General features: G+C 47.5%; 1 protein-coding gene across 3 annotated transcripts in view; it reads left to right on the top strand.

The window, feature by feature from the left end:
- Nucleotides 1-222: 222 nt before the first annotated feature.
- ABTB3 (ankyrin repeat and BTB domain containing 3) overlaps nt 223-18,236 on the top strand; it is a 183,749-nt gene continuing 165,735 nt past the window's right edge. For all 3 annotated transcript variants that reach the window (XM_065852216.2, XM_065852225.2, XM_071798863.1), the window contains exon 1: nt 223-1,404. In XM_065852216.2, coding sequence (XP_065708288.1) covers nt 450-1,404 — 955 coding nt within the window. In that variant the 5' untranslated portion in view covers nt 223-449. The remainder of the gene's footprint in view (nt 1,405-18,236) is intronic.

The raw sequence follows: 18,236 nt of genomic DNA on the forward strand, positions 1-18,236 counted from the left end.
CTCGCTGTACGGTGCGGCGGTTCCGCACCCCGCGGAGGCAAGGGGCGGTGCCACCAGGCGCAGGGCGCCGCCCCATTGGCCGCAGGGAGCGGCGCTTTGCATGTCTCCGCCTCCACGCCGTCCCATTGGCCGTGAGCCCGAGGCGCTTTGCATGGCCCCGCCCCGCCCCCCCGGCCGGCGCGGCGCTGCGGTGTCGGGCCGGCGGCGCGGCGCAGTGCAGGAGCCGGAGCCGGAGCCGGAGCCGGGCCGTGGCTAGCAGCAGGCTGCGGGCAGCACCGCCGCTTCGCTGGCGTCTGGCGGAGCGGAGCGGGGTGGCAGCAGCAGGCTGCGGCCGGCAGGGCGAAGCGAAGCGGCTGGAGGGTGTCTCCGCGCCCTCCCGTTCTCTTTCTCCCCCTTTCCTGTGAACCGCTCCCCGCCCGGGTCCCGCGGGTGCAGCATGAAGTGCAGCGATGGCCCGGAGAGGTAAGACGGCGGTGAGGACTCTGGAAGACCTGACGCTGGACTCCGGGTATGGTGGCGCGGCGGACTCGGTGCGCTCCTCCAACTTGTCGCTGTGCTGCTCGGATTCGCACCCCGCATACCCCTATGGAGGAAGCTGCTGGCCGCACCTAACTGACTCCATGCACAGTCGGCACAACAGCTTCGACACCGTCAACACCGTCCTAGCGGAAGACTCCGAGGTGCTGGACTGCGCGGGGCAGCAGTGCTCCCGGCTCCTGCCCGACCTTGAGGAGGTCCCCTGGAGCCTGGAGGAGGTGGAGGCGCTGCTGCTGCCGCCGCCGCGCCGGGAGCCGCGGGCACCGGGCGCCGCCGCTGCCAGCCCCGGGAGCCGGGATGCGGCGGCGCGGCTCTCGACGCTGGTGAGCCGGGCACTGGTGCGCATCGCCCGGGAGGCGCAGCGGCTGAGTCTCCGCTTCGCCAAGTGCACCAAGCACGAAGTACGGAGCGCGATGGAGATCGTCCTGGGCTGGACGCTGGCGGCCCGCTGCACGGCGGCCGCCCTCGGCGCCCTCTCCCTCTACAACATGAGCAGCAGCGGCGGCGACCGCTTCAGCCGCGGCAAGTCGGCGCGGTGCGGGCTGTCCTTCTCCGTGGGCAAGTTCTACCGCTGGATGGTGGACAGCCGCGTGGCCCTACGTATCCACGAGCACGCCGCCATCTACCTCACCGCCGGCACCGAGTGCCTCTTCCGCGACATCCACGCCCGGGTGCTGGCCGGCCCTGCCGCCCCGCTCCCCGGCCGCCCCCCGGCCGCCGCCGCCACCCCAGCCGAGAAGGAGAAGGACGGCGGCGAGGCGCCCCGCTTCACCCTGGAGACGCTGGAGCAGACGGTCAACAATGACCCCGAGCTCTGGGGCTTGCTGCAGCCCTACCAGCACCTCATCTGCGGCAAGAACGCCAGCGGTGAGTGCGGTCTCGGGGCGGGACCGGGCGCCGCCGACCACCTGTTGCACCGGGGCGGGACCCCCGCGACAGGCGCCTGTCCGTCCCTCCGGGCCTGGGGCGGCCGCGGCATCTGTCACCGGGGAGGTGCTGGGCTGCGGCGGGGCCGCGCCGCCGGGGTGCCCGTGGTGGGGAGGAGGGGACAGAGCGGCGGGTTTGCCCCTTCCCGGCGGTGCCCGGCCCGGAGCTGCCGAGCATCCCCGCCTGGCTGTGCCGGGGCTGCTTGCCTGCGCGGGAGGGGGTGTATTTAGGGGCAGCTGGCAGGGGTGTCGGCCGACGTTGGGTGATAGACATCGTTCAGAGCTTCAGTTTTCCACAGGAAATGGCAGAAGCGCAGCTGAGCGCTCGCAAGCGAGATCAAACTTTGTTGCATATGCAGTGGTTTGGCCAGAGATTGCGTGGCTGGCGCTGAAATGCAGTTTTTCTGGACAGATTTCATTCATGTTGGTGCTTGTTTACCCAGAGCTTGATACAGATGCAACACGGTGATGCATCAACTTCCTGGAGATTTTTTTTTTCCGCTTTTAAACGGAGAGTCAAATATTTTTAATGTGTTACAGTTTGGTAGAGCACGATCCCAAAGTTGATGTTTCTCATTTCAGCTCCCTCTGTCAGGGAAGGGAAAATGGAATGGGCTGGCTCTCAGGGAATCCGAGTTAAAATCGGGTGGTTTTCTCCTGAGCGTGCACAGGCACATGCAAACGCTTCTATTCATTCAGCTTATATACAAAATACCTGTCAAGCTCAGATGCAAATACTGGGGGGAAAATGGAACTGGGAGAACAAGGATAACTGGAAGTCTAGATCAGGTCTACAGATAAGCCCTGTTAAGTTGTTATAGCCACAGAGGGTGCATTACAGGTAATAATCTATTGTGTCAAGACACCTTTTCTCCCATAAGAGACCCAAAGGAGGATGCCAAGCAGGAGCAAAAGAAAGGGGCAAATCCTCCTCTCCGGTGTAAACAGATGCACTCTATTATATTCCTCTTGTCAGTTTTACTCCAGCCATGGATGTCCTCCCCAGAGGCTCTGCTGAACCTTCCCTCGAAATGCATCTGCTGTCAGAGATGTGTTTGCAGGACCCTTGCGCTTTATTCTAGCGCTGTTGCAGGCAGGCACGTCTTCCCCACGAGTGACACGGTTGTTTTTCCTCGAATCCTGATGCTGTGCCTGTAGGTTTCAGATGGCACTGTGTTGCGTTTCTGACATTGCAGCACTGGCTGTGCAGGCTCCTACCAAGCCTTTCATTTTGTTTTGCGGATCTCTCTAACTCCCTCGGTATCAGCTCAGTGGATTTAAATGAACTTCATTCTGACTCTCATTTATCTCTCTTCCAGGGACAGGGTTCAGAGTTTTCGTCTCCATTTTGTTATAGCTTTACCTGGCACAAATCTCCTTGCTAGTGCAGTCCTGACTTGAGCAAATGGCATTTTTCTAAGATGTTTGAACCAGACCCAAGCAAGTTGTCCATTTTGTTTTACCTCTCTCCCTGTGTCATTATGTTTTCTATACAAATGACTGTGATGTTGTTTTGGTTTTTAGAATCTTAAAATACATAGCTTGGCATCCTGTTATGTATATTTAAAGTTACAGGTGCGAACAGGAGTCAGGCTTTCTTGTAATAAAAACCATTTTTTATTGCTGTTTACATTTATTTAGATTTAATCCAAGGGCGCATTGCATGCTCTTAAGTACTTTCATGGCAACTAAAACAGCCATTATAAACCATTAAACACATCAGTCTGTTTCTTCACCAGTGAGATATGTATCTGCTTATACAGTCTTCACCATTTTGATGTCTGAGTGCTCCATGGTTGCTTGCAAATCTTTCCTTCTCAGGCACTTAAAAGGTGGGGAGATCTCATGTGAGCGATTATTTGACCTGCTCAAAACTATTTGGGCAATCTGTGGTAGGAGGCTAGGACTGCTGGAAGCTACATCTGTATATAGTGGCATAACCACAAGTTCTTCCCTCTATACTCAGTACTTGAAAACTGAGATAAAGCATCTTAATAGTTAGAAGACTATTTCTCACATCTTTTTGTGCTACTCCAGGAGTAGAGACAGGTCTCCTACTCTGGAGGTTGGATAAAGCTGGGTGCCATTCCCCAGCTGGGTGGCACATGGACACCGAGGCACTAAAATCAGTGGATTTGGTCAATCAGACGTAAATGAGAAGCAAAGTCAGGGTCTGTTCTGGAGGTACCATAGCCAAAATTATTTGAATGAAGGGGAGGTAAAGAAAGCTGTGCAAAAGCAGGGCCCCTAGCAGTACCTTATCCGAAGGCATTTTTTTTTGGAGGGAGAGGTGTCTCTCTGGTAAGTAAATGTCAGACTTTCAAAACTTTACCAGGCTAAATTCAACACCTTAAATTCCATCCAGACAGCGAAACAGGCAACCCGTGAAGATCATGGGACATGATTTTGTGCATGATCTAGTCTGAGATTGCTCTGATATAGATTGTGAACACGAGTGTTGGGGAAGATGGTCTGAGGATCTTCAAGACACAAACCAGACTTTCAGGGCTTCCCTGTCAGCTGTGTAGAGTGTTTGGTGGTTTCAGTTGAGCTTTTTAGCCTGGTGTCATACCCAGTCATCTTGGAAGCTGCTGAATAAGATCAGCATTGCAGGATAACCTTCTGCTTCCTACAAATGATGGTCATGTGCCTTCGGACAAAGAGGATACCTGAGGTAGTTCTTTTGGTGGGTGCTTCAGCCTGCTGGGTTTGTATGGGGTGCATCTGGCCCAAGCTCAGACAGCTGCCTCAGCAGGAGCCCCACTCTCCAACAGGAGCCTGCTTGTTCCTTGTGTGGGGTTGAGGGCACGTGAGTGAAGGTGGTGGCACTCCGTGCGTGGCAGGCAGCAGGACCCATCTCCTTGATAAGCCTCTTGACAACCTCTTGATGTGGTACAGGAGTAGGGATGGCAAAGGAGAAGCAGACAGCGGTGTGAGGAATAAGCCACTGGAGTACGCCAGCAGCTGCTGGCATCTTGGCTCAGTTTATCCTAGTTACTATATCAGAAAGAATAGACCTTAAAAGCACTCTGAAGTAGTAAATTATTTTTTTTTTTCCTCCTGCACAACCAGAATTTTAATGTCATGGTTGAATGAAAATTAAAAACTTTACATTTGGGATTTCATTGGCACTCAAATGTTTCAATTACGAGCTCTTTCTGAACAGCACAGTACACATTTTACATCCTGTAACAGTCGCGTGGAGTGTTATTTCCCTTGAAATAGTGGGAGCAAAATATTGTGTACTCAATGAAAGGCAGTAAAAGCTGGCACCTCTGTGGTTTAAGCTATATTATTTTTGTTTCTTTATTGCTCATCAAACCGCTACTTTTAGACCAGATCGGAGAGCTGCTTTGAGATGACTGGGAAGTTTCCCCAGGTCTTGGATCCAGCAACAATTGAAGGAGGAAGTCCACATGTTTCATTTTCACAGGGGATGCTTGGATGGCAGGTTCAAGTAGCTCAGTCACCTACCCTGAATTATAAAGGTCCTCTTTTACTAGACAGAGAAAAGGTGTTAGACAACACTTGAATTACAATAGAGTTTAGAAAACAGATTGTTTTCATGTCAGTCTTGGAGGTCCTCCTTATCTTGTGTTGCAGAGGGAACCGGGGATCATGAGGAGGAGGTTTTTGCAGAGCAGCCGGTGTGCACAACTTGGCCTTGTCTGTTTATGTACAGCTACTAAAAATAGTTTTTTGGAACCCAACTGTGTGCCTGTGGTTTCTTCCTATGCTTAATACTATTTAGAGAGGAAGACAGAACAACGAGGAAGAAACCCAGGATTAGGTCAGGCTTGGCCAACCAACACGTGTCAGCTAACCTCAGTTTAACCTCAGCCTCCTTCCTAACCCAGGCGACCTAGAGGGACACCAAGCAAATGAGCAATATCAATATAATAGCACAGCTTAACCGGATCAGTTAATGGTTTTAAGTCCTGACACATGTATGCATACATGTGTGTAATAGGGACCTTTCCCTTCCTTTACTGGTGAGCATACTGTTATCTGTTTCTTACTTCTCTGCTTTCTATTGTAATTGAACCATTCAAGATGCTATGATGCCTTCAGGGGCAACATAAAAATCAATCTAAAACTTATTTCAGCTAGGATGATAGAGGAATATTTGGGCACAAAATGGAATTTCATGCCTTTTTCCGGGGCTGCTTTTTTTTAACTACAGTTTCAAGAACATACTTTTTCTCCCATTATATTTTTATCTTATTTTTCACTGGTAAAAAAAAAAATAAATCTGGAATACAGTTTGAAGTTCTTTATATGTGCCTGTATGTTATACGTAGGGGTCTTTGGTGTTATATTTTTCCCATCTGCTTCTGGGCACTCGAGTCCCTTGCCTAGAGGTTGACATCAGCAGCGGTGCAACAAATGCTGTGTAATTTTTTCTCGATTTTTCTTACCTGACAACCTCCCAAACAAATTTCCACAGCCTGTCCAAACAAGTTGTGTATTTGTACCCTCTCTGGATGAGAGGGACAGTCACCTGCCCAAGGGGTGGAAGGTTGTGCTTAGTCATGGCTTGTGGCCACCGATGCTGGTGGGAGGTTGGGTGGCAGTGAGGAACCCGTGCTCCTTCCCTGGAATGGGGTGGGTTGACTGAACACCCCATGTTGGCAGGAGCAGGACAGACAGACAGACCGACACTCAAAGTGTGTGTGCTCATTGCAGACCTCCATTGCCTTGTGAGGGTTGAGGAACAATGGTGGGACTGGGAAGCTGAGACCCAGTGGGAGGTTGCTGTTCGACTGACTGGCTGATGAAAGTTTGTTTCCCTCTGGAAATTTTTATTCATATAATTTGTTTTAGTTATGAGTTTAAAGTAAAAAAAAAAAAAAAAATCCCAGAAATGGTTATATCAGAAACACCCAGAATAATCATAAAGATGATGTATACTAAAATGATTATTCCCTTTATCATGTTGGAAAGTACCTTAATAGCAGTTATAACTGTGGCAGCACTAGGGATTTTTAGGGCTGCAGCTATACCACTTAGTTTCTGATGTAAATGAGGTTTTAGAAGTATGATTGGGAAATACAACTGTATATGCAAGAAACATGCTAGGGGAATTACAGTGTAATTTTAGCATTATATTGGGTTCTCCCCCCACCTCTTGAATGATAACAGGCTTCAAGGCTTCACCTCGTCTTTCAACCCTCCTGTGAGCTAGTGCCACAAGGAGCAAGTGAGCATTAGGAACAACTTTGCACCTTTGCCTAATGCTACTTCAAATGCTCTCTCTTCTGTAGCTGCTTGAAGTTAATTTGAATGAAAAAGACACCATGGTTCATGTCTTGGTCTTTGTGCAGTGTGTATTGAACCAAGCTGTCTTATTATAAGTGAGAGATCTTCCACATTGTCCAGAGTAAATACTCAGGGGTGCACCAGCTTGGGACTTGTAAATCCTGAGCCTTTTCTCCTGTATCTGGGATAGGGACTGAGTTCTCCTCTCTCAGAAGCCAGAGAAAAGCTTTATGGTCTTCCTCCTGCCTTAACCCCAGTGAAGGTGTGAAAGGAGAAAGCCGCATTCAATTAGGTGACACCAGAGGAGGAGAAAGCTGTTTCCTGGAGAGTGTAGACACTGGGAATTAAATCCTCTGTCCAGAGTAATTTCTTCTGGCCAATGTGTACTGCTAAAGGAGTGGGGGCTCCTTTCAGATGCTTCAATGAAACTAGTGGCTTCCACCCAAAATAGCTCTGTTGCTGGCCCAGCAGAGGCTGTACAGAAGAAGCAAGGAGGGGATGGATGGGGGATTTGTCACCAGGATGTGCTCTCTTGCCGCGTGGATCACAAGCAGCAGCGCTGCCACCGTTTGCATCGCCGAGCAGGTTGGCCTGAGACGGCTGCTTGGGGCCCAGCAGACTGTTCCTTTAACACCAAGTGTTTGCATTAACTGCGGAGCAGCAAAATGAGCAGCTGCTGGGTGTTGTGGGATGATTTTTCCCATGCTGTCGGCCCCCAGATCTCCCGTATGACCTTCACAGTGTGCATCAGTGCTTGCTCACATTCCCAGCCTCCTCGCACTGTCACTGCTTTGCTGGTGCCTCTCTCAGCTTGCCAGGCTGGGCTGTCATGTCCAGCCATGGCTGTAGTGCCATCTTGCCTGTCCCTCTGTCCCAGCACCCCTGCCTGTGGCTCTGTCCGCAGGGTGTTTGCCTTTGGCCTGGGCTTAGGAGGTTTCAGCAGGGCATAAAGGAAAAAATTGGGACCTTTTTTCCCCTTTGCTCTTCTCCGTGTTTTCTTCCTCACCATCTCCATATAAGTCTGTAATTATAATTGTTATGCACCTGACAAGTATTTTAAAGGTTTTAAAAGACATACAGATGGAGTCAAAATTACCCCAGAGACTGTGCAGTCAGCTTCACCTGTAGTTACTTTGCCAGAGGTGTTCAATGGTGACAGCCTGAAAAAAACCCACAGACATTACAGAGGACTATGCCAGCTGAAACCTCAAATGCAGCTCTCAGTCTGTCCTTGCTTTCAGGGATTTCCTACAACAAAGAGTTCCTGTCAGTGGGCTCAGCATGGCCACATTTGTCTGTCAGCACGTAAGCTTCCCATTTTCCCAGAAGGTAATACAGCAGTCCTGCTGTTGTGGGCTGCGAGGAGATACAATCAGGTGGTCAGTCACTTGTTTTGCTTTCCATAAAGCTACATCTCTCTCCTGTAAAAAACAGAAGCGAGGAGGCCACTGATCAAGCGAAATGAGTCAGTGAGAAGGCAGCTCTGGGCTCGTTTTGGTAGCAGGAATGAGGAGTGTGTTTTTTTGGGAGCAGTTGAAGAACAAGGATCTGTCTTTGGATCAGTTCAGCAGCATGGGTGGGTTACAGGCACTTATGCTGATACCTTGCTGAGGCTACCAAGGCTTGTCTTGGTTATTTTAGTTAGTTTAACCTGTTATACTGAGCTATTGCTTTCAAATCATCACACTCCCTTACCATGGCAGTTTGTGGGTGAGGAGGAAGTCGCACAGCGTGGCTTAAGTGATACAACTATATTCTTGGGCTCTGTTCAAGCAGTGCCTGTCATCTTCATGATATTTCATTCTCTTCCTTGATTCTTATGCTTAGTTCATAGTGAGCAGTATCCTTGTTGTTGTAGTTGTTGTACCAGGAAACAACCCAGGAGGATTTTTAATATGGTACTTATTGTAAGAGGACTGTTGTCATCCTTCAGTAAATATATGGACCAGGTTGGGGGCTGAGAAGGTGCTTGGGACACTTGCAGTTTCCCACGGGGATTCTCTTGGCTCATCACTGATAAGGAAAATAAATCGGCTTTGGTTTGGTTTAGAGTTAAATGATACGGGATTGGTGGTGAGGAACAGGAAAAAAATGACACCACTTGTACCAACAGGCCTCAGGACAGATGATTGTGACCCTGCTGAACCGAGCTGCCAGAGACAGGTGAGGGAGGAAGGACTTGTTCATTTCAGTCAGTTCCAGACCATTTACAAGCACTGTATTATAGATGGCATCCTACTTGTTCAAACATTTTGGGCCGGCTTCTGGTACTGGCGGCTCTCATGCAGACTTGGTGTAAATCTGTGGTGGTTGCTTTGTCTGTCGTCAGTGAACAGAACAGATCTGCTTGGTGGGAACTTTGCTCGTGTGACGCTTCGGGACTGGGCTTTTCCTACTATTGTGCTTAAGGCAATCGTGGATGTTGATACCAGAATCTTTCAAAAGATACATGGAAGCACAGAAGACAGGTATAAGCTCTTTTTTCCTGGTGTTGTAAGGCAGCTGAAAGCGAAAGTGCAGGAGGGGTGAGTGCTGCAGGATGAGTGGGAGGCGGGATGCTTGCCAGGAGATAGGAGCTCACAGAGGCGTTGCAGCATGGGTGATACCTTTGGGTCAGCAGATTCACAGGCTGCTCCCAGAGCCCTGAAGTGGATAGATCTCACTCGTGTGAGCAGCACATGGACTTCACACAGACATAAAGGTCTTGGGACCAGCTCATGAGCGAGCAGGCGAACAGGAACCCCCAAGAAGATTAGAGAAGAGGCCTCCTCAAGGACTGGATTTCTGTCCTCAAGTGCTGTGGAGCAGCACCTGGACCTGCGAGAGTCTGAGGCGTTAAAATTAATAAAAACATTCTGGTTTTAAATTGCACTGTGCTATGAAATATTGCTCCCAGGTGGGGGAAGTGAACAGGGCCAGGGTTGCAGCAGAGGTATGGTTGAATGCATTTGCATTTTCAAGGCAGTCAAATAATTGGTGGAAACTTTGCATCCCACAGTGTTTCACAGTTTCTCTAGCCCCGTGGTAGTCTTGGATAAACACTGCTGGGCTGTAGTGCCTTTGCTAATATATTGTGTTTGGCTGTGAACAAGGAGCTAAAGTTGAAGAAGGTCGGCTTTTCCTTGCAGAGGGCTGAGCAAGCCTTGCAAACCCCACTCCAGGATGTTATCTGGCAGGGATTTGGAAAAACAGGTTATGGTGCTGTGGGCCGTATCCACTCCCCAGGCTGAAGGTCCTTTGCCCCAGGTGGAGCATCTTTGCTTCTCCATCACCTCAAAGCAGAGGACATGGCCGGTGGCAAGGCAAGCTGCCACCACTAAGGTGGGCCAGGTGCCCAGGGACTGATGCTGGACTTTGGTGGGAAGTGCTGCCAACAGGAAGGACAGAGATGTCAGAGGTTGGAGTAATTTTGGGTACCCACCGAGAGGTAAGGAGATTTTTTTTGTGATACAGGAGCATTTTTTTTGCATGCCTGCGTATCACATAAATTAGTTTCACTGAATCATTCACTGTAAGTCGGGGTAGGTAGATTATTTTACTCTGTGTTTGTAACAAATTGAGCTCCTGAGTCAAAGCAGTAGGCCCTGATTTAGTTTAGCTAAAAATAAGCTATTTCAAAACTGAAGATCAGTACCAGTACCTCACTACAGATATTTATTTATAATTTGAATGGAATTTTTTTTAAACTTGCTTTACTGATTCATAGCGTTCAGCTTAAAGACTGCAAAGTGAACACTGCTTGGTGCAGCCTGTAAGCCCTAACTGGCTAGCCTATTTCCACTGGCCCAAATAAGAAAAATACTAAAAATAGTCCAGCAGCATATGTTTTCAAAACTAAATTAGATTTTAAAAATAAGAGCTTCAGTTTCATTATCTCAGTGTTCTCAGTAAGGAAGAAGACTTTCAAAATACACAGTTCCTTTAATATGGAAAAAACCCAACAACCCAGCCCCCAAAAAGTGATCCCTCAGTAGTTAGGACCTGTTATTGTGCTTTACCTATTAGCTAGTTCTTCATTATAACACTGTGCTCACAAAAAAATTACCTTGTGCATCAAATGTTTTTGGATAGTGAAAACAGTTTTGCAAGCTGACTAAATGCAGGGGCAGACACCAGCAATTTGCAGACTGTAATGAAAAATTTCCATTTGTGTGAATGCCTATGATGTCTTGCTGTCAATCTTAAAGGGCATGTTTGGTGAACCAGGGGTAGGACAATCAGGAGTAATTTCAGCTATCTTATAGGTTTAAATGTAGGAATGAGATAAACACCCATGTAATGCGAAGGATGCTGAACTTATGGAGCAATGTTCTTGCAGCCAAAAACTGGGAGCCAAGGTAGGTAAGTTGGTGATGCTGTCTGACATACCTCAGCAGTTAAACTGTTGTGGCTGAATGCTTCTAAAGCAGGATTAAATACAACAAGAGAAGAATACTCTAGCTCAAGCTTATTCCCGCTTAAACATACTTATAGTCAAACTGATTTTCAGGGAGGATATGGGCTGTCACCTCTCTTAGGCACACAGAAACTGCGTATGCGTGGGATAATTGGCGAGTTTTATAAGGAGACCTGTGGTGATGAGAACCATCAAACCGCCAGAGCAGATGGCGATACTGATGTCTGCCAGCTCTGCCTCTCTGCTGACCAGGGATGTCATATGGAAAGAAGGGCTTGAGACAGAGCTTGAGGTTGTGGAGAGACTCAGCAGTTATCAGACAGATGGGAAGACACCACCTTATCAGGGCTGGTGAGTTGCTATCTAGACACCTTTAATTACAGACTGTTGGTGTGAGGCAGGAGCTGGTTGAGTCACAAAGTATTTTCTAAGGTTTTGGGCTGGCCCTGGGTGCTTGGCCACTATTGCAGGTGACTTTCTTTCGGAGGGAGGAGGCGCAGCCATGGTGATGTTTTCCTTTGGAAGGGACCCTGCCATCCTTACCCCCACTTTTGTCACTTTGAGATTAGATGGCTCTTGATTTGCCCAACATAGGACTATGCTTTGGGACTTGCTGGGAATTCACCTGGAACGCGGCTGCCTGCTTAATAACTGCTTCTCATGCAAACAGTGCAAACACACCCAAACTACAAAACTGGCTACAAAGCTGGTTGCTGAGCAGAGTTAGACCTGTACTATTGAAAGGAGCTGCAAGGCCCACAGGCAGCTTGTGCAATCCATGTTGCATACTCCCCACTGCTCTGCCAAGACATCCCTGGCTGGAGTAAGAAGGTGCTGTGGACACACTGGGATCTCTAGGGTCGGGATTCACACTTTATGTGGTCCAGTAGGGTCTGAGTTGGATGAGTCACTGGGAAAACATGCATTTTGGAGCATTTAAGGGGAGTTGAGAAAATGATGACTTCTTAGTTTACTTTTCCCATTGACTGTGACCTGAGGAGCATCATAGGGACAAGTTCTGATCTTGCTTCTTGTGAAGGTTCACCAGTGCTGCTGACATCGCACTGATATGCTGGAGCAGTTGTCATTATTTAAACAAGCGTATGGGTATTGGCTATGGCAGAGAGAAGAATGAGAACAATTCAGCACCCCCATAAAGCATCCTCTGAGCCTGGAGTAATTAGTTCAGTTGAAGTAGCCTCATTTCCAGAAAGAGAAAGAATAGCAAACAGCAGAAGAGCTAATGAAAGTTGGGGAGCCCAAGGGGAATGTTTCTGTGTAGCGACAGTCAACCAGAGTGCTGTTATTTGGTCCACAAAGAAGGCACCCAAGAGAAGCTGTGATTGTACCGTGCAAGAGAGTGAGTGACAAAGCAGGAACTGATCAGCCACCTAATTTTTTGCAGAGAGCTGGGATGAGAGAAGATTAAATGAAACTGAGAGTAAATTTAAAATAACTCCGAAGAGTCCTCTCCTTTATGGAATGTGTTAGGGGTTTGTGGAGCTGAATACTGCAGGGAGTGACTGGGAAGCAATTTGCTGGGTGATGCACGTGAAGGAGAATGTTTCTAAGGATTATATTGATACTCTGTCTTATGTTAATAAATGCAGAGGCAGTATTGTTTCATGTTTTAGCCCAGGCTTTGCATGCATAACCCTCTCAGGCATTGCACAAGATGTGGCGGGTGTTCCTGGCCTTCCTCTGTGCTGCAGAACCATTCACTGCTGACTAGATGCTCTGCAAACAGAGGCTCCTTCCTGCAGTATTGTTCACACAAATAAATGTAGTTTGTTTCAATAGTGCTGTGAATGAGTAAGAGCCACAGGGCTGAATGATCTACTGTTTTGAGCTCCTTTCGTGATAACTTCTGTAGGTTTTCTTCTACAATCTTGACGTGGGCTAATATTTCTTTCCTGGCTTTCATGTGTCCTCTCTGCATTAGGAGTGGCAACCCTCTAGATATAGCGGCTTTTTTCCCCCCCTTAACTTCAAAGAAGTTCAGTATTTACGTAAGTGACTTGCTTAATTTACTGCATTCTGGCTTAATCTCTCTCAAATGCCTGTCTGAAAATAGTCTGTCCAGATGAGGTAAAAATATTCACTGTCGAAGCAGAGTATTTAGAAATAGCTGTAATTTTGAGTTGTATGAAATAGAAACCCAAGCATTTGCATTTGATTAAGGACAGGTGTTTAACTTTTTGTGCAGCTGTTTTTTAGGTTGTTAACTGGAATTTTTGACCTGCTGGAAAAAGGATCCTCACTAAATCTGGCATGGATGCTATAGTGCCATAAACTTGGGTGTTCAGTAGGAAGAAGAATGCAGAGCACTGCTTCATAATACTGTCGCATCAATAATGTAGTAATGTAATGTCTTGGAGGGAAAATAATGGGCTCTAATGGTGTAACCCGTCTGCTTATTGATACCGTAGCACGATTAATTGCGGCTTTCTTGGAATTAAGTGCTGCAAACAATTTCTGTTAAAAGTGGATGCAGGGCATTTGAGCATAACCTCCTTCCTGCAAGGAGGCCGGTAGCCTTACCCCGTTCCCTTGGGACACTCTGCAGAAAAATAAAAATGAGGCTCGTTAATTGAGAATGATGGGAGTGGGTTTCTCCGTTCATCATCTAGTGGTGTGCGAGAGGCCAGTGCTCTGCTTTCCCAGGCCTGCGTTTTGTGCCTCCCCGATAACTGTGGGGACCGACTTGAGGGCAGAATTTTCACTGAGGGGCTGTGGACTTTCAAGGCTTTATCCCCATGTCTTTCCCTGTGGGACTGTGAGTAACAAGACCGAGGTCTGTCATCTTTCTAAAAGCACTGAATTTTTCCAAGAGGCTGGCGGTGCTTGCCTGAGTGCTGTACCCTCCGGGAAGGGTTTGATCTCACTGAAAAAAGCAGCTGGCTCATGGTGGCCCCTTGTGTGGTACCCAAGCATGGTGTAGGGGGGAAGCCCTGGGGAGGGCTGGGCAAGTCGTGTGGCAGGATGGGCTGCCAAAACAGTGAGCAGACTCCACGCTTTATTCAATTGTTGGGTTATTTGTTATTGTGGCCAAAACCCAAGTGGGGAGGGATGAGAAGGGCTTCATGCTTGGGTTAGGTTGATCAAAGCTTTTTCCATCCGTGCGTCATTGAGCACATTCCTGTGTCATTTCTCTAATTCCCAGCAAGGGCTCAACTTGCCACCGGCCTTCCCCTGCATTGGGGAAAATGGTATAATCTCTCCTAGATCTTTTGCTTCCATAATACTGGCAGAAATGCAGTTGCAAGTGGCCATCCCTTTTGACGTAGTCCTTTGGCCAGTTAGTTGAAAGTTACCCAAGAACTGGAAGATTGCTGGGGATGCTGGAGGGACTGTCACGCCCATGAAACCATGTAAATCTCATTTTCTTAGAAATTAAGTAGGAAATGCAACTTCCCATTTTGCAAGGATTTTGAGAAATTATCTTCATGTGCTCATTCATATTTCTGGTAAACTCACTTAACAGTCACGCTCGTGTCACATACAGAAGACAGAGACTTAAAGGAACTTCAGCTCGCATTCCAAACACATTGCTTGTAAGCACCCCCAAGGATCCTGCTGTCTTTGGCAGGCAGAGCTCTCACTGGCTTTGTATTGGTGGGCTCCAAGATGTGTCCTACTTTCTTTGCTATGTATTATTGAGAAGTGGGGTCTAGAATAGGAGGGAATACATTTCTTAAAGCACTTTATAATGCACCTTTGTCCCCACTTTGAAACTGAACGTGGTGTTTCTGAAGGGATTTTAAGTGACGGTTGTCTGTTAGAAGATTTCTTTCTTGTTATGAAATGAAAGAATTATTCAGTTTTATCTTCTAATTTGTTATAAAAGAGCCAGAATGATACATTCAGTCATTTTATAACCACACACTTTCAAAATTGTATTTATCTGATCTTTTTACTGCAGAGGATAATTGGTTTATAGAAAACTAAGTATTTGCCGGTAGTGGGTTACTTGCTTTTTCACATGTATGTAGCAGCTTGTTTTAAAAAGACTGTGCTGGGGAGAGGTCATACTTCAGTTCACAGAAGTGACAGTGTGCATTTAAAAAGTGGGACACTTTTTATGCAGCATGGAGAAGCAGTCATAAGTATCCATGTGATGTAAACTTGGGACTGGGACTTACTGGGAAGATTCACCATTTAGTTACCTGAGAATAGCAGCTCATACTTTTGTGGGAGTTTGCTGGAATTTTGCACATGGCCCTTTTTGTTAACAAACATTTACCTCACGACCTGAAGATGCTACATATAGACAGACGTTTAGCGTGTTGTAGGCTACCTGTAGCCAGAAGCCCCCAAGGGCAAAGCCAAGTAATGGTGGTGGTGGAGCTTCCTCCCAGGGAACAAGGGAGATCGTATGTGCTTGGGCTACAAGCCAGGCTTATTTTTTCTTGCATTTGCTGTGTGAATTTGGTGTCAGCTTTCTTCCAAAGAGCAGAAAATGATAATTTATTTTATTTATAGAGCTATGTGATTTATACCCTGAGATATGTCTCAGTGGTTTCAAATTACAGAGAAGAATGGAAAGACTGGCTGATTTTTCCCTTACCCAGTCCATAGACTCCAAGCTGCAGGTCCAAGCTTAAAACTCAGCAGCTGGTAATGAAAGCAGAATTTAGCTTCATGGCTTTAAGTCATGATTTAAACTTTTCTTAAATTTCTGCTTGCTAATATCTGATGAGGACATGCTGCAATGATCTTAGGCTTATCATTATTGTGAGGGAAAGCAACTTCAGTTCCATTTAGGTCAAATATATTATCAGGCAGATCTAATGGTTGAAGAATGGAAAAGTTCTATTGAAGTCAGTATAGCCGTCTTTTTAAAGAAATAAAAGGAAAAAAAAACAACCCACCAAATGAGTCTGTGACCTGGTATCTTCTCAAGTTATTGAGAGTTGACCTAGAAAAGGTAGACACATCCTTCTGTTAATCACCGTGTTTTACTGTCGTTTCTATTCCTGGAGCATGCTTGTCAGAGAAATACATCTCTTATATTTGAACTTTCATATAGTGCTTCCCTCTTTAGACGATTTTGAGTGCTACGAGCCTTTGTGTTTCAAGCACCGCTGTTGATAGAACCTGTCCTTACAGCAAACATGCTTGGAACCACCTCAAAATGAATGAATGATGGGGACAGTGAGTAGTATGTCACAGCTTTGGCATGCCAGCAGTTGACGAGGGCAACTTAAGGGATGCTATCCAGATATAGCCAATATGCCATAGCCCATTGCCATCAGGTTGCCTGATGCCTTCTGGTGAACAGGAGTGGTTCTACAATAGGGAGTCTTGTTGTCTTGTTGCCTTGAGGTGCTGGATAAGTTGTCAGCTAGTGAACAATTTACGTCTGTTTTACGTGTGTAAACGTAGCTTTGGGAAGCACCACCTCCCTTGAGCATGCACTAACCAAGCTCATACTTGTGCATGTATTTTAGTTTGGGGACGTTGAGGTTTGCTGTCACCTCGCTATGCATACAGGAGGTCACTCGCGGGCAGGCTCAGCGGTAGCCAGTTATGGTGGTAGTAAATGCGATTCTTCTCATTTCAGCCTAGCATCAGCTGCCTGACTGTGGGAGCTCTTTTCCCTGACTCCTGGGAAGCTGGGAGGGATGTAAAGCAGGGGTGGGTACTGCCTTTACATATGGAAATGACGCATCTCCTGGCATGCCCAGCCTGGCTCAGTGCCCTCCTCTAGCCCTGGGCTCTGCCAGGTGGAAACCGGGCAGAGCTTCTGGGAAGTTTGGGTCTCTGTGCTCCCCTTCTTCTTAGTTGTGAAACTGTCTAGGGAAGCTGATGGGCCTATAAAGAGATGATCTGGTTGATGTTTAGCTCTGCTCAGACTCTGTCTTCATCAGCAGAACACTTCAAGGACAGTATCTTCGAAGCCCAGTAGAAAGCAAAAGCCTTAAGTGCTTTGATTCCTTGGTCTTCCCTTGGTCTTAAGGGAGTAGAGCATCTCCCTTATGAGGAAAGGCTGAGGGAGCTGGGTCTCTTTAGTTTGGAGAAGAGGAGACTGAGGGGTGACCTCATTAATGTTTACAGATATATAAAGGGTAAGTGTCATGAGGATGGAGCCAGGCTCTTCATGGTGACAACCAATGATAGGACAAGGGATAATGGGTTCAAACTGGAACACAAGAGGTTCCACTTAAATTTGAGAAGAAACTTCCTCTCAGTAAGGGTGACAGGACACTGGAACAGGCTGCCCAGGAGGGTTGTGGAGTCTTCTGTTCTGGAGATATTCAAAACCCGCCTGGACACATTCCTGTGTAGCCTCATCTAGGTGTTCCTGCTCCAGCAGGGGGCTTGGACTAGATGATCTTTTGAGGTCTCTTCCAATCCCTAACATTCTGTGATTCCTTGCAGAGAGACTGCTCCTTTCAGCCTCATGCACTGTGTAGACAGTCACTTCTGAATTCTAATTGTTTCCAAAAACTTGGAGCCAAAGAAGAGCATCTCTGGAAGCCTTTCTTCTCTAGAAGTGGGGCTCTGGAAGCCCTTCTGCTCTGAGGTGACCTTCAGTGCAGGCAACGGCTCCCACCTCAGCTCAGCAGTGCCGGGAGGCTGGAGCGATCCCACGGGAGGCTCCATTGGGAGGTCCATGAACTCTGAATTTTTTCCAAGGCTGCAGCAGGGCCTTTGCGCAGCAGCTGGTCGCATTCAGAAACTCTGCACCTTTTTATGGCAGCAGAGGGAACCAGAAGGCTTAACGAGTGTTGTTGGCTCCTCCAGAAAAGGAAGGAGGGATTTATGTTGTTCTTTAGGCCTTTAAATAAAAACAATAAAAAGCCAAATAATGTTTTTCTGACTTGTGCAAAGTGAATGTTTAAACTCGATGGAAACTGAGGGGAGGAGATTTATGCATCGTCTGCTGTCCTGTGCATACCTGCAGTAATTCCTTGAGAGAAAGTAAGGGTTAAGGAAAGTGGAATAGGAGGGCAGATCCCCACAAGAGCAGCAATTAATGTGCTGTGGGAACATGGGACATTGCCCCTTCTGTTCTTGCATACATGCGCTGAACCTCCAAAGACACCTGGAATCAGTATAATACTTCAGGCCAAGAGATCTATCCAGGAAAACAGACATAGACAAGGGGGAATAAC

The sequence above is a fragment of the Patagioenas fasciata genome, chromosome 1, assembly GCF_037038585.1.
Source record: "Patagioenas fasciata isolate bPatFas1 chromosome 1, bPatFas1.hap1, whole genome shotgun sequence".
NCBI lineage: Eukaryota > Metazoa > Chordata > Aves > Columbiformes > Columbidae > Patagioenas > Patagioenas fasciata.